At 48.4% G+C, this 14,997-nt stretch overlaps 1 protein-coding gene across 3 annotated transcripts in view; it reads right to left on the bottom strand.

Moving 5' to 3' along the window:
• The window catches only part of STK36 (serine/threonine kinase 36), a 142,780-nt gene that overhangs the window by 114,845 nt on the left and 12,938 nt on the right, over nt 1-14,997 (bottom strand). For all 3 annotated transcript variants that reach the window (XM_083152182.1, XM_083152181.1, XM_083152180.1), the window contains exons 3-4: nt 1,823-1,963; nt 255-332 (exon numbers count right to left, since the gene is read on the bottom strand). In XM_083152182.1, the coding sequence (XP_083008308.1) occupies nt 255-332; nt 1,823-1,963 (219 nt within the window). The remainder of the gene's footprint in view (nt 1-254; nt 333-1,822; nt 1,964-14,997) is intronic.

Here is a 14,997-nt window from a genome sequence, read left to right as displayed (position 1 = left end):
GTCACTGTCCCACCTCCTCAATCATCAGCACTGCCCCAATCACAGTGTAACTACCCCCCTCCTCAATGGTCAGCACCTCCCCCAATCACAGTGTAACTGCCCCCTCCCCTCCTCAATGATCAGCACTGCCCCCAATCACAGTGTAACTGTCCACCCAATGATCAGCACCGCCCCAAATAACAGTGTAACTGCCCCCCCCAGAGAACTGCCCCCCCCCCCCCCAGAGAACTGCCCCCCCCCCCCCACACACTCACCAGATCCTCAGACAAGTTCCCATCGTCCTCTAGAATCTGGAACAATTCTCCCTCCGCGTATTCTGTGACCACTACAACCTGCGGAGACAAAGGCATGAGAACAAGCTGCCACAAGGCTCTCAGTGAGGGGACTGCCCCATTGGGGAACCAAAATCATCTCTCTAAATGGCTGACTGGGATATCAACTGATTGGATTGGCTGCCTGGCTATTAAACAGCCAAAGACACCTAAGCACAACATACAGCCCCCCTAACCACCACATACAGCCCCCTGCCCTAACCACCACATACAGCCCCCCCGCCCTAACCCCCACATACAGCCCCCCCCCGCCCTAACCACCACATACAGCCCCCCCGCCCTAACCACCACATACAGCCCCACCCCTACCTTGAAAAAGCTGCTCCTAATCAGTGAAACGCGTTGGAAAGGCTACCCAGCTACCCCCCCCCCCCCCCTATTCTTGCTGCCAGTCCAGACATCACCTTGGCAAAAGAAAAACTGCATCACTTTTTCCAGCAAAGGAGAACCAGACCGGGACATTTATCCACCAACCAATGCAATTGGAGTACCCACCTGTGAAGGAACGCCACCTATCTAAGGTACTGACCTATGGTTTAAAAGCGGAACCCTATATCTCAGAGAATCCAAATCAAGGACATATACCATCTCAGTTCAGATTTGGAGGACACTCTGTAAAGGGATTCCAGTCCCAGTGCTACGAGGACTATTCCATTGTCCACATTCTCCTTCTCCACTGGCCAGAGAACAAGGTGTTAACACCCAATACTGGACGCAGCTTTTTCAATTTTTCCATTTCCCATCCTTATATTTGAATCCCCCCCCAGGCAATTGCACCTTATTTTAAAGTATTGTATGTACAAATAAATTGACATTGTTATTTTTATGCTAATCCTTATTCTGTCATCAATTCTGCACAATCTCCCCCCCTCCAATTGTTTACAGCCCCACCCCTAACTGCCACATACAACCCCACCCCTAACCGCCACATACAGCCCCACCCCTAACCGCCACATACAGCCCCACCCTAACCGCTACATACAGCCCCCCGCCCTAACCGCCAAATACAGCCCCCCGCCCTAACCGCTACATACAGCCCCCCGCCCTAACCGCTACATACAGCCCCCCGCCCTAACCGCTACATACAGCCCCCCCGTCCTAACCGCTACATACAGCCCCCCCGTCCTAACCGCTACATACAGCCCCCCCATCCTAACCGCTACATACAGCCCCCCCGTCCTAACCGCTACATACAGCCCCCCCGTCCTAACCGCTACATACAGCCCCCCCGTCCTAACCGCTACATACAGCCCCCCCGTCCTAACCGCTACATACAGCCCCCCCGTCCTAACCGCTACATACAGCCCCCCCGTCCTAACCGCTACATACAGCCCCCCCCGTCCTAACCGCTACATACAGCCCCCCCCGTCCTAACCGCTACATACAGCCCACACCCACCTAACTATATGCGGCCGTGAATTAATCACTTCAGCAGTGACTGACGTCACATAATTTACAAGGAATCAGAAAGCGTGACAGCACACTCTTACCTCTCTCTCTGTCTCACAGCTGTCTAACATGCGCACAATGTTGGGATGACGCAAATCTCCCATAATCTGGATCTCTCGCTTTAGACCTTTCAGTTCTTTCTCAGAACGCCCTACTTTAGGGATGAACTTCAGGGCAACAATCTGCAGAATAAGGAAAATACGCTGTACAAAAATAACTGATACAATATTGTCCATAGTGAGCAGGGTCGCAGCCTCGCAGACAGAGCCGCCATCTATTGCACATAATAAGACGCTGATACAGTATAACGCTGTTCATCTACACCAGTGGTTCTCAACCTCGGTCCTAAAGGACCCTCAACAGGGCACGTTTTCCAGGTCTCAAAACAGAATCACAGGTGCACTCATTAGTCTGACACATTTTAAAAGATCCACAGATGGAGCTAATTAGTTCACCTGTGATTCTGTGAGGATACCTGGAAAACGTGCACTATTGGGGGGTCCAACCACTGGTCTACACTATGGGTCACCAGACCTCACATTACATGTAGAATAGTGTTATAACCAGACTCTGACACAGGGTAACAGTGTTCATATACACTATGGGTCACCAGACCTCACATTACATGTAGAATAGTGTTATAATCAGACTCTGATACAGTGTAACAGTGTTCATATACACTATGGGTCACCAGACCTCACAATACATGAAGAATAGTGTTATAATCAGACTCTGACACAGTGTAACAGTGTTCATATACACTATGGGTCACCAGACCTCACATTACATGGAGAGAATAGTGTTATAACCAGACTCTGATACAGGGTAACAGTGTTCATATACACTATGGGTCACCAGACCTCACATTACATGTAGAATAGTGTTATAACCAGACTCTGATACAGTGTAACAGTGTTCATATACACTATGGGTCACCAGACCTCACATTACAGGGAGAATAGTGTTATAATCAGACTCTGATACAGTGTAACAGTGTTCATATACACTATGGGTCATCAGACCTCACATTACAGGGAGAATAGTGTTATAATCAGACTCTGATACAGTGTAACAGTGTTCATATACACTATGGGTCACCAGACCTCACATTACATGTAGAATAGTGTTATAATCAGACTCTGATACAGGGTAACAGTGTTCATATACACTATGGGTCACCAGACCTCACAATACATGGAGAATAGTGTTATAATCAGACTCTGACACAGTGTAACAGTGTTCATATACACTATGGGTCACCAGACCTCACATTACATGGAGAGAATAGTGTTATAACCAGACTCTGATATAGTGTAACAGTGTTCATATACACTATGGGTCACCAGACCTCACACTACAGGAGAGAATAGTGTTATAATCAGACTCTGACACAGTGTAACAGTGTTCATATACACTATGGGTCACCAGACCTCACATTACATGGAGAGAATAGTGTTATAACCAGACTCTGATACAGTGTAACAGTGTTCATATACACTATGGGTCATCAGACCTCACATTACAGGGAGAATAGTGTTATAATCAGACTCTGATACAGGGTAACAGTGTTCATATACACTATGGGTCACCAGACCTCACATTACATGGAGAGAATAGTGTTATAACCAGACTCTCATACAGTGTTCATATACACTATGGGTCACCAGTAGGGTGGCCAATCCCGGGATCGGCGAGATCCCTGGATTTGGCCCCTAAAACGCCGGGATTTCAATCCCGGGATTGGAGTTTCCAATCCCGGGATTTTCGGGATTAGACTGCGCATGCGCAGTCTAATGCCGGGCAGCGTCTGAGCGTGTGCTCAGACGCTGCCCGGCTTCTCCCTTACCCGGCAGTATGGCTCTGCGCAGCGTGACGAGCCCAGAGGTCACGCTGCGCAGGCCAAGTAGCAGCTGCACACAGACACGTCCAACATGACACGCCCGCCCGCCCGCCTGACCGGCTCCTGTATCCTGCCTGCCCGGCTCATGCTGCTCACCCGCCCGCCTCCCGGCTGCTCACCCGCCTGCCTCCCGGCATCAATCAGCCGCCCACCCTCCCAGCTTCACCGACCACCCTCCCGGCCGCACCGCACATGTAAGTAAATATGCGGGGTGGCCGGGGCAGGTTTTTTAATTAGGGAAACCAATCCCGGGATCGGGCATTTTTCAATCCCGAATTCCGGGATTGAAAAAGTGCTCCGGGATTGGCAACCCTAGTCACCAGACCTCACATTACATGTAGAATAGTGTTATAACCAGACTCTGATACAATGTAACAGTGTTCATATACACTATGGGTCACCAGACCTCACAATACATGGAGAATAGTGTTATAATCAGACTCTGATACAGTGTTCGTCTACACCAGGGGTGGGGAACCTTTTTCTACCGAGGGCCATTTGGAAAATTTGAAAACCCGTCGGGGGCCATATAAAAATTATCAACTTAAAAATACATGTGGGCATTATACACAGGGCAGCGGCATATACACGTGGGCATTATACACAGGGCAGCGGCATATACACGTGGGCATTATACACAGGGCAACGGAATATACACGTGGGCATTATACACACGGGCAGCGGTATATACACGTGGGCATTATACACACGGGCAGCGGTATATACACGTGGGCATTATACACACGGGCAGCGGCATATACACGTGGACATTATACACACGGGCAGCGGCATATACACGTGGACATTATACACAGGGCAGCGGCATATACACGTGGGCATTATACACAGGGCAGCGGCATATACACGTGGGCATTATACACACTGGCAGCGGCATATACACGTGGGCATTATACACAGGGCAGCGGCATATACACGTGGGCATTATACACAGGGCAGCGGCATATACACGTGGGCATTATACACAGGGCAGCGGCATATACACGTGGGCATTATACACAGGGCAGCGGCATATACACGTGGGCATTATACACAGGGCAGCGGCATATACACGTGGGCATTATACACACTGGCAGCGGCATATACACGTGGGCATTATACACACTGGCAGCGGCATATACACGTGGGCATTATACACACTGGCAGCGGCATATACACGTGGGCATTATACACACTGGCAGCGGCATATACACGTGGGCATTATACACCGGGCAGCGGCATATACATGTGGCCAGAGACACCAGGACTGGTATTAATCCAGGGGTTGTCATTTACTCATAAAAAGTGGAAAAAGTGGCAGTGTCACCCCCAAACAGATTTATGTGATTATCTCTGATTATGATAATCAGAGATAATCACATAAACCTGTTTGAGTGTGAATCCAGGGGTAAATGACAACCCCTGGATCTGTCAGTCACTGGGGAAGGGAGGGTGAGAGGAGCAGCATTTACCTTTAAGTTTTAGTTGTGGCAGCAGTGGTGATGGCGTGATGGCTGCTGCTGCGGCTGTTGTAGGATGCTCCCGCGGCTCCCGCCTATGCACTGATCCACGCGACCAGTCTCCCTCCCTACCGCCCGCATCAGGCCCGCCAATCACTGTGGACGCATCACATCCACAGCCACTGTGATTGGTGGGCGCTGGTTCTCAACATCTCCCTGCAGCAGTCATCCATATGGGTGGGCGGGCGGCTGATTAGGTAGGAATCGGATTCTTGCTCGGTGGGCGGCCGGCTGCGATTAATCAGTAACATAGGCGGACGGGCGAGAGGGTGAATCAAGCTTAATCAGCCCACCGCCCGCCTATGTTACTGATTAATCAGCCGCCCGCCCGCACAGCTATATTACTGCAGTAATATAGCCAGGCGGGCGGCTGTTAATAAAATATGCAGTTGGACGGGCGGGCCGGACAAGCAGGGTGCGGGGGCCGTATCCGGCCCGTGGGCCGGAGGTTCCCCACCCCTGGTCTACACTATGAGGAGTATTCAATGTTTTTTGAGAGTCAATGTTTTTTGAGAGGAGCCAATCCTGGATCTGGAAACACCGACCTGCCAGGAGATTGGTTGAGTTCAACCACCATTGGAGTGAGAGCTTGGTCTGAGCCGACAGCCGAATCCTTCTGTGCATCTGAAGGGGGGGACCCCGACCACTTTGCCAGAATATCCAGTTGAAATGTTCTGGAATGGAACCGGCCAAACTGGATTGCTTCGAAGGAAGCCACCATCTTGCCCAAAAGTTTGAGGCAAAGATAAACAGTCAATTGAGGGATCGTTAGCACCTCCTCCACCAAAAGCTGAAGAGCTGTTACCTTCGCCATCGGTAGAAAAACCTTCTAGATCATACCCAGAAACAGCATTTTCTGTTTCGGGACCAGCAATGACTTTGGCAGATTCAAAATCCACCCATGATGAGTCAATGTCTTCATTGTCAGCTGGATTGCACTCCTCAAGGCCTCATCCGATCCTTGATTAGCAGGTCATCCAGGTATGGTATTACATTTACCCTTTGGTGAGGAGAGACATCATTTCCACCATTATCTTTGTGAATATCCGTGGTGCCGTGGATAGACCGAACGGCAACGCCTGAAATTGATAATGGCCGTCGCCCAGCGCAAATCTTAGGAACATTTGGTGGGAAGCGGTCATCTATTAGAATGAACTTAGGTCTACAGTCATTAGGTCGACCCCACTAGGTCGACTGGCAGGAAGGTCGACCTGACTTAAGGTCGACATGGGCCAAGGTCGACATGACTTAAGGTCGAATTTGCATAAAGGTCGACATGAGGAAGGTCGACTGGCCATAAAGTCGACATGAGGTTTTTCACTGTTTTTTGAGCCGACATGTGCCGGCAGGCGGTATTTCATGCCCTACCATCCACTAGGGCGTGGAGGAGGTTATTAAAGCTGTGGCGAGCGAAGCGAGCCACCGTGCCCGATGCGAGGGTCCGATTCTCATTGCCAACTGTGTCCATGTTGACTGTGTCGACATTCGGATAAAAAAAACAGTGAAAAACCCATGTCGACCTTATGACCAGTCGACCTTCCTCATGTCGACCTTTATGCAAATTCGACCTTAAGTCATGTCGACCTTGGCCCATGTCGACCTTAAATCAGGTCGACCTTCCAGCCAGTCGACCTAATGGGGTCGACCTAATGACTGTAGACCTAAGTTCATTCTGACAGATGTCCCGATTCCAAGTGTAGTGTGTTAACAGCACTTATTAACTAGTCAGTGGGGTAAGAATCAGAGCTACTTGGGGACCAGTGTGCCTTGTTTAACCTAAGCTCACGTGATCTGAGAGCAGGTTCTGTTATAATGCACCTTATTCTAGTTCATTCTTTCTGACAAATTCCTTCTTAGATGGACAAAACTATGTGCACTGCAGGTGGGGCAGATGTAACTTGTGCAGAGAGAATTAGATTTGGGCAAGTCATTTTGTTTCTGTGCAGGGTAAATACTGGCTGCTTTATTTTTCCACTGCAATACAGAACTCACCCAAATCTAATTCTCTCTGCACAAGTTACATCTGCCCCACCTGCAGTGCACATGGTTTTGCCCATCTAAGAAGGAATTTGTCAGAAAGAATGAACTAGAATAACCCCCAGTGTCTCAACTACACAGTGATAAAAGCTAGGCAACACTATACAAGTGGTAAATAGCGTTTAGCTTGCTGGCTCTGCCTGTTCAGGATCTCAGCCCCGCTGATAAGCTCCTGTAATGGCGCCTCAGACACAGTGAAGCAGTAAACAGTGTAAAAACGCGCCCCGCAGAGCCTGGTCCCACTCTGAGTGAAGCCCCGCCCCCTTGCATGGAGCTGGCGCCTTCAGTATATTATACTGACAATCTTGCGCTTATCTGTGTAAAAAATAGATTTAAGTTATAGCCCTGGTGGTCCAGCGGCTATCTGTGTGTGTGTGTCAGTCTTAAGGATGGGGGGTTCGCATGGTCCCTGCGTGAGGGCCGCCACTACTGCCGCCGCCATCTTATCACACATAAAAGTTGGGATGCCCCCTGTGGGAAACCCTGACTGGTACTCACCACTTGACGTCTTCGGACCTTGCCAGGGGTGTGCGGCAGCTGGGAGGTCTGCTCGCCCCAGCACAATGCTGTGCGGTGACAGAAACCCCTCTCAAGACAAAGGGCCTGCAGCAGGGCAGCTCTGCGCCTGAAAAGGCAGGTGAATAACCCTTCCCCTGGCACCCTCGAAGCAGGACTGTTGTTTTGGTCCAAAGCAGCGTCCCAAAATAATAAACTAAATAAAAGTTTGAAGAAAAATCCTCTGGAGCTCCCAGAAGTGCAGCCTCTCCTGAGGCACATTTTTTCTAAACTGAGGAAGTGGGAGGTGATAGAGGGGAGGAGCCAGTGCACCCACAGTGAAAGATCTTATGTGCCTGTCTCTCCTGCGGAGGAACTCTATCCCCATAGTATTGAACCCCAGTATCCCAGAGGACGTTAGAGAAAGGACATTTTTGTAAGAACTTACCATTCCAATCCCTTTTTCTGAGTCCATCCTGGTGACACAGCTCAACCTTGGGGTCTGCAGGAGCCAGGCACCTATGCCAAGTCTTTGAGAGGCAGGCTCCTCCCTACTGCATCCCAGCATTCCTCAGTTCAACTTCCAGAGCACACTAGAATACATGACTCAGTACAACGCCAAACAATAACACCACATGAAATGGTATAACCACTTACTTAGCGTAAGGGAGGGATCTCTGTGTCACCAGGATAGACTCAGAGAAAGGGATTAGGATGGTAAGATCATACAAAGATCCCCTTTTCTCTATCGTCCATCCTGGTGACACAGCTCAATCTTGGGACATTCAAGAACCGGCTCTTTGGGAGGGTACGCTTAGGCCCGCAGCTCGTTGCACTGCTCACCCAAATTAAGCTTCCTACGAGGCGAACTCATGAGACCTGTAAAATTTGGTTAACTGTGAACAGAGGACCAGGTGGTAGCTCTGTATAACTGCTCCGCTGTAGCCCTGTGACGCACAGCCCAAGAGGTAGCAACTGACCTAGTGGTATAGGCATTAATCCTAGCCGGAACAGGCCTGCCAACTTAAAATGTAAGCAGAGGCAATAAGCGACCTAGCAATGGTCTGCTTAGAAGCTGGACACCCTCGCTTATACAGTAGGAGCAAGTTTCATCTTTGCTCCTTTGGTCATGGCTAGCCATGGCTATTCTATTGTTCTCAGCTGCAATACAATACGTATTGCAGCTGAGAACAATAGAATTGCCATGGCTAGCTGTGGCCAAAGGAGCAAAGATGAAACTTGCTCCTACTGTATCATACTGTACCAGTAACGAGTCAGTTTTACGAAACTCCTTCGCTATCACCACATAAGTGCGCGGTGCACGCACCACATCCGATTATTTAAGTTTGACCCTATTTCTCGCCTTCTCAGGAGGACAAAACACCAGGAGCACAATCTACTGGTTTAGATGAAAATTTGACACCACCTTAGGTAAAAATTTAGGCTTGTACCATGGGGGAGGGATTTTGGGGAAGAGTACCTGTGCACTAGAACCACTTTCTTGATATATGTCAACAATCAAGAAGAGACAATGTCATTTATCCACAGTTATTGGATGTGTGAGGGCCTTAGCACTGGTGAGTGAGGTGGAGGTGCTCCCCTGAGAGTAAATATTAGTATGCGGTAGAGGAAAGAGAAGCACTCTTTTTTGGGGAGCACACTTTATAAAACGTATGCCCCCCATACACGGTCCGTTTTTTCAGTCCGTTCTGTACTTTTAAAGTACACATCGGATCGCATCCCTAGTGCAAGAAGTGTGCATGCACTGCGATCCGGTACAATGTGTACCTAGTACAAAAAGTATGTGCAGCACATACTTTTTGTACCGTACTATGTGATGCGCGGGAGCGCGCATCGCATAGTACAGAACGGAGCCCTACACAACGGACCGAGTATGGGCTCCTTTAATGTTAAATTATTCATTTTTAAAACATTTAATAATTAGATAATTGCGACCCTAAGAATGCTCTGGGCACGGGAGGGGGCGGAGCCACGACGGAGCGGGAGTAAATCCTGTTCTACACAGCGCCGTATGCAGACACCTCTCCCCGGCATCAGTATCAGAGAGGCGGGCATAGAGTGACGGAGAGACGCCACGTGCCAGCGGCGTCCGGAACTCCCTGATCAGTGCGGGCGTCCGTACCGCTGATGCCTGCACCAAGCCACCGACACCTTTTCCCGGCGCCAGTAACAGAGAGGCGGGCATAGAGTGACGGAGCGAAGTCACGTGCTGGCGGCGTCTGGAACTCCCTGACCAGCGCGGGTGTCCGTACTGCTGACGCCTGCACCAAGTCACAGACCCCAAGCCCGGACATTGTCAGGCTGCTGTGCGGATGTGGTCAGCCGGCAAAAAGCTACGAAAGTAGATACAAAATGCTGCTTACAGGATCCGGGTTGGAGCAGACACAGGAAAGCGTCTGGAGTACCTAGTCACCCTGAAGGATCACGCGGCTGGGAGCTGTGCTGTATGAAGCAGGGAATTCCCCCCCCCTTTTTGGAAGCATAAAGCCTGCACTAAAAAGCCCTCCTGGACTGACCAGTCGAGACAAGACACGTTGATGGGTGCAGTATAGCATTGATTATTTGTCTGTATGTTCTGAACATTATCAGATATAACAGAGTTGGAGGTTTGGAGTGAGAACATTGTGTGTGGTCGGCTGCTAGATGGCCCAGCACATGCTGGGTGCTCCCTCCCACAGGGCTGCAAAAGTATGGTAAACTGAGAAACTCTATTGCCAGCTAAAATCAAGCAGTCCACCAGTGAAATCTATAAAGCTAGAGTAAATTAAGACACAAGCCAGAACTGTGGTATAAGCCTAAAATGATTTTGTTTAACCCCAGAGGGCCAGGTGAGCACGATCATTAATTGTAGGCCCGGGGAATTTATTTGGCAGATGGCATCAATCTTAACCCCTTGCTGCCTCTCTTGCACCTTGTGTAAATATCTGGTAGCAGTATTACAAAGCAAGCAGGCACCAAGTGGGAGATTGGTGCGAGTTCCGGCAGTTGGGCCCCTCGGTACAACGGGCCCTGGAAGGTGGCCCCTATTGGTAACACCAACCCAGGTGTGAGCGGACTGGTGTGGCAGTGGTGAGGCCTAGTAGTTCAAACTAAACAAGTTAAATAAACGGAGGGTTACCAGATGCAAGGACAGCAAACCCAGCAGACACTGTGCGGGACTAACAAATTGATATAAAGGTCTATACCACACACACCTTTCCCCTTTTTCCTCTTTTTTCTTTTTCTTTCCATTATTCTTTTTTTGGTTGGTGTGACTTCTGGTGCATAGCAATATGGGTAAAACTGTCAACGTTACGGCCGCTGCCCGGCTTGAGAAATACGCCAGATCCCAGGCGGGTAACTCCTCACAGACCACAACCCCTCATGCCACCCCAACGAAATCCAAAACCTCTGAAGAAACAAATGACCCAACGATGCAGCAGGTCCTGGACGCTATCACCAACTCGGAACAGCGACTCTCCGGGCAAATTAAAGATCTCCAAACGGAGATTCAGTCTCTAAAATCTGATATCAGTGTGATTACAACACGCATAGATGAAGCTGAAAAGCGGATATCATGCCTGGAAGATACCAACACCCAATGGTTGAACAAGATGAATTACTGTACCCAGCAGTCCTCTGAATTGAAAACTAAACTCGTTGAAATGGAGGGAAGGCTTAGGCGCAATAACTTAAGGTTTGTGGGCCTACCAGAACATTCCGAGGGGCAAGATCCCCAAAAATTTGTGGAAAACTGGTTAAGAGACACTGTGGGAAAAACCGCATTTACAGCCCAATTCGCGGCAGAAAGGGCACATAGAGCCCCCCTAGACCTTTACCTCCGGGAGCGCCACCGCGAACATTCATTGTGAAATTCTTAAGTTATGTGGACAGGGACATTGTGCTGCGCGCAATCCGAGCTAATGGTCCTTTGATGTACAATGGAAACAAGATCTCAGTGTACCCAGATTTTGCGCTTGAAGTACAAAAAGAGAGGGGAAAGTTTGGAGATATAAATAAAAAATTGCGGGACTTGGACATAAGCTACTCCGTGATATTCCCCTCCAAACTAAGAGTGGTGGATAACAACACAACACATTTCTTTTCAACTCCCATTGAGGCAGCTCAGTGGTTGGAAGCAAAACCTCTGGGTCCTAGGCGCAAGGTGCCGGTGTAGAAATATCCAATACGATAAAAATATGATAATTGTAACCTGCTGGGGTGTTCCCCCACTCGCTCAGGGGTGGCCCTTTTTTCATTTTTCGTCAGCCCCTATAGCATGATGACTCTTTTTTCTTTTTTCATGTGGTTGATATTGAGAACTATATGTGTTTTAATTTTGACATATTTTTCTTATCTTGTTCTCATCTTTAACTTTTTCTTTTTTTTTGGGGGGGGGGGGGGGGGGGAGGGGACAGGTATGCCTATAGGGAATGGGTATACAGGGTGGGGGGAGGGAGGGATCCGCTTGGTAGAAAGAGAAACAGAAAATACTTTTTTTTTGTGGGGACAATATACTACTGTGAGATGTATAAAAAATTTGATAGTGCATTTAGATATAAAACATTAAAAATAACAGATGGTTAAGTTGTTAGCATGGAACAGAAGCGGTCTTAATAATAAGATCAAACGATACCTGGTGCTGAATCAGCTTCGCTCCTATGGGGTGGATATTGCCTGTCTCTCCGAGACCCACCTTATAGGAGGGAAGCTTTTGGCCTTGGGTAGGTTACCATGCCCCCTTCACAACATCATCTAGAGGGGTTTCAGTCCTTATAAGGAAAACATTAGCTTTTGTTTGTAACCGGGTGGAGACTGACCCAGGAGGCAGATACATCTTCTTGGACTGTATCATAAATGCTCTACCGCTGGTGATACTGGCAGTATATATCCCCCCTCCCTTCTCCTACGAAACACTGGAAAGGGCTGTGGCCTTTGCCGCATGCAATCCTTCCGCAGAAGTGGTGTGTGCAGGGGATTTCAACAACATTCTTGACCCGGCACTTGATAGATGGAGAGGAGGTTCCGCCACTGGATCAACATCGTGCACCCCCTTCTCAGGTTTCGTACGCGATATGGGATGGCGAGATATTTGGCGTGAACGTAACCCTAAAGCTTCTCAACTCTCATGTTTTTCTGTCATATCAAACTTTCTCCAGAATAGATTTTATCCTGGCATCCCAGTCTTTCCTCTCGCTTGTTAAGAATATAGAATACAGACCCCGGGGTATATCCGACCATTCCCCCATAATATTGGAATTCTCTGATAAACTCGTAAGGGGCCAAGGGTTCTGGAAACTCAACTCAGCTTGGTTATATTATTTGGGCCAGGAGGATAACATGGTAAAACTTTGGAGTGAATTTTGGGAGGCAAATTAGGGCTCGGCAGCGGCTGCTGCTGAGTGGGATGCGTTCAAGGCGTATATGCGAGGGGTATTCACTCGGGCCAAGAACCAACACATACAGAAACTAGAGGAGAAATGCCTGGAGCTAGAGTCCGAATATATTCAGGACAAAGTAGAAGCAGTAAAAATTAAGTGGCAACAGGTGCAAAAAATATGGCAGGATGCCATACGGGAAGATAACACTAAACTGCGGTTACACCAGTCCTGTAAGGCATATCAATCAGCCGATAAAACTGGCCGTTATATGGCCAAGGCCGAGGGACCCCCCCCTTTGTATAGGACCCATTACAGACACCCAGGGCCAGCTGATATATGACACTCCTCAGTTAGGGGGGATGTCTTGCGAATACTTGCAGGAATTATACACCTCAGAGCACACCAGAGGAGATCCTGCTCCAGTTAGAAAGATGTAAGTTACCTAGCTTATCCCAAAAGGAAAGACAGGAGCTGGAAGAACCATTATTATTGACTGAAGTCTGTCAGGCTATAAAAGAACTACCGGGTAACAAAGCCCCTGGGTTGGATGGGATTCCTGCAGAGGTTTTTAGAAAATGTAGTAACACCATTGCCCCCCAATTCCATCATACCTTAATGCGCTGTTTTGAGGAAGAGGAGATTCCAGCATCCATGGTGGAGGCAAAAATAATAGTCATCTTAAAACCAGGGAAGGACTCAACTAAGCTAGATTCATACCGCCCCATTTCCCTTTTATCTAACGAGGCTAAAATTTTAGCAAAAATTCTGGCCAATAGGCTTAAAAAACACATTTCCAAAATAGTCCATTCTAATCAGGCTGGCTTTATGCCGGGCAAATCAACCTCGACCAATCTGCGTAGGCTATTTACCCACCTTCAGTTACCCCTTGAACCAGAAAGCCAACCGGCGGTAGTATCTTTAGATGCTACCAAAGCTTTCGACGTGGTGGAATGGCCATACTTATGGGCCACCTTGAAGGCATTTGGATTAGGGGTTAACTTCATTAAGTGGATACAACTTTTATATAAATGCCCCACTGCTAGGTGTCTTTAAATGGATGGACCTCACCTCCATTTAAGCTCTCAAGAGGTACGAGACAGGGGTGCCCCCTCTCACCCCTTTTATTTGCACTTTCAATAGAACCCCTAGTATGCAGATTGAGAACCCAAACGGACATCCGCGGGCTACGCGTTGCCAAGGGTACAGATGTGGTATCATTATACGCAGATGATGTTTTAATTTATCTTTTTGACTACAGGATATCATTACCAGTGGTCATAAAACTGATTTCCGACTTTGGCAAGCTATCTAGCTTACAAATAAACTGGAATAAATCACACATCATGTACCTTGGCAACGCGTTGCCCCAAACATTACCTCCCCCGGTTCCACTAGCCTGGACGCTAAGTTTAAATACCTAGGGATACAAATAACGCGTAACTCAGAGGACTTTATCCATCATAACATTCTTCCAATGCTGAGCAAAATAGAAATAAAATTTAAATCTTGGGGTAAACTCCCGTTGTCAGTCACGGGTAGGATTAACTTAATTAAAATGGTGGTGCTCCCGCAATTGCTGTACCGGATCCAACAATCGCCAATCCCTCTTGCAAAAAAACTTTTTAGGAAACTTAATAGTAGTATCTCGTCCTTCATTTGGCATAACACCCGACCGAAGGTCCAATTGAACAAACTTATGCTGGACAGGGGGGCAGGTGGACTTGGACAGGGGGGCAGGTGGACTTGGACAGGGGGGCAGGTGGACTGGGACTGCCAGATTTCCATGCATATTATTTGTCTGCCCAACTAGCTTTATTAGGCCCTGGATGGAGGAGACGGAGGACAGTGATACTGCCCATGCACTAGTTGAAGTAGCCACCCTATAA

Source organism: Crinia signifera, chromosome 7 (assembly GCF_055691185.1).
Source record: "Crinia signifera chromosome 7, ASM5569118v1, whole genome shotgun sequence".
Classification (NCBI taxonomy): Eukaryota; Metazoa; Chordata; class Amphibia; order Anura; family Myobatrachidae; genus Crinia; species Crinia signifera.
Note: the sequence above shows the minus strand (reverse complement) of the source record. Positions and strands in the feature narration are given on the sequence as shown.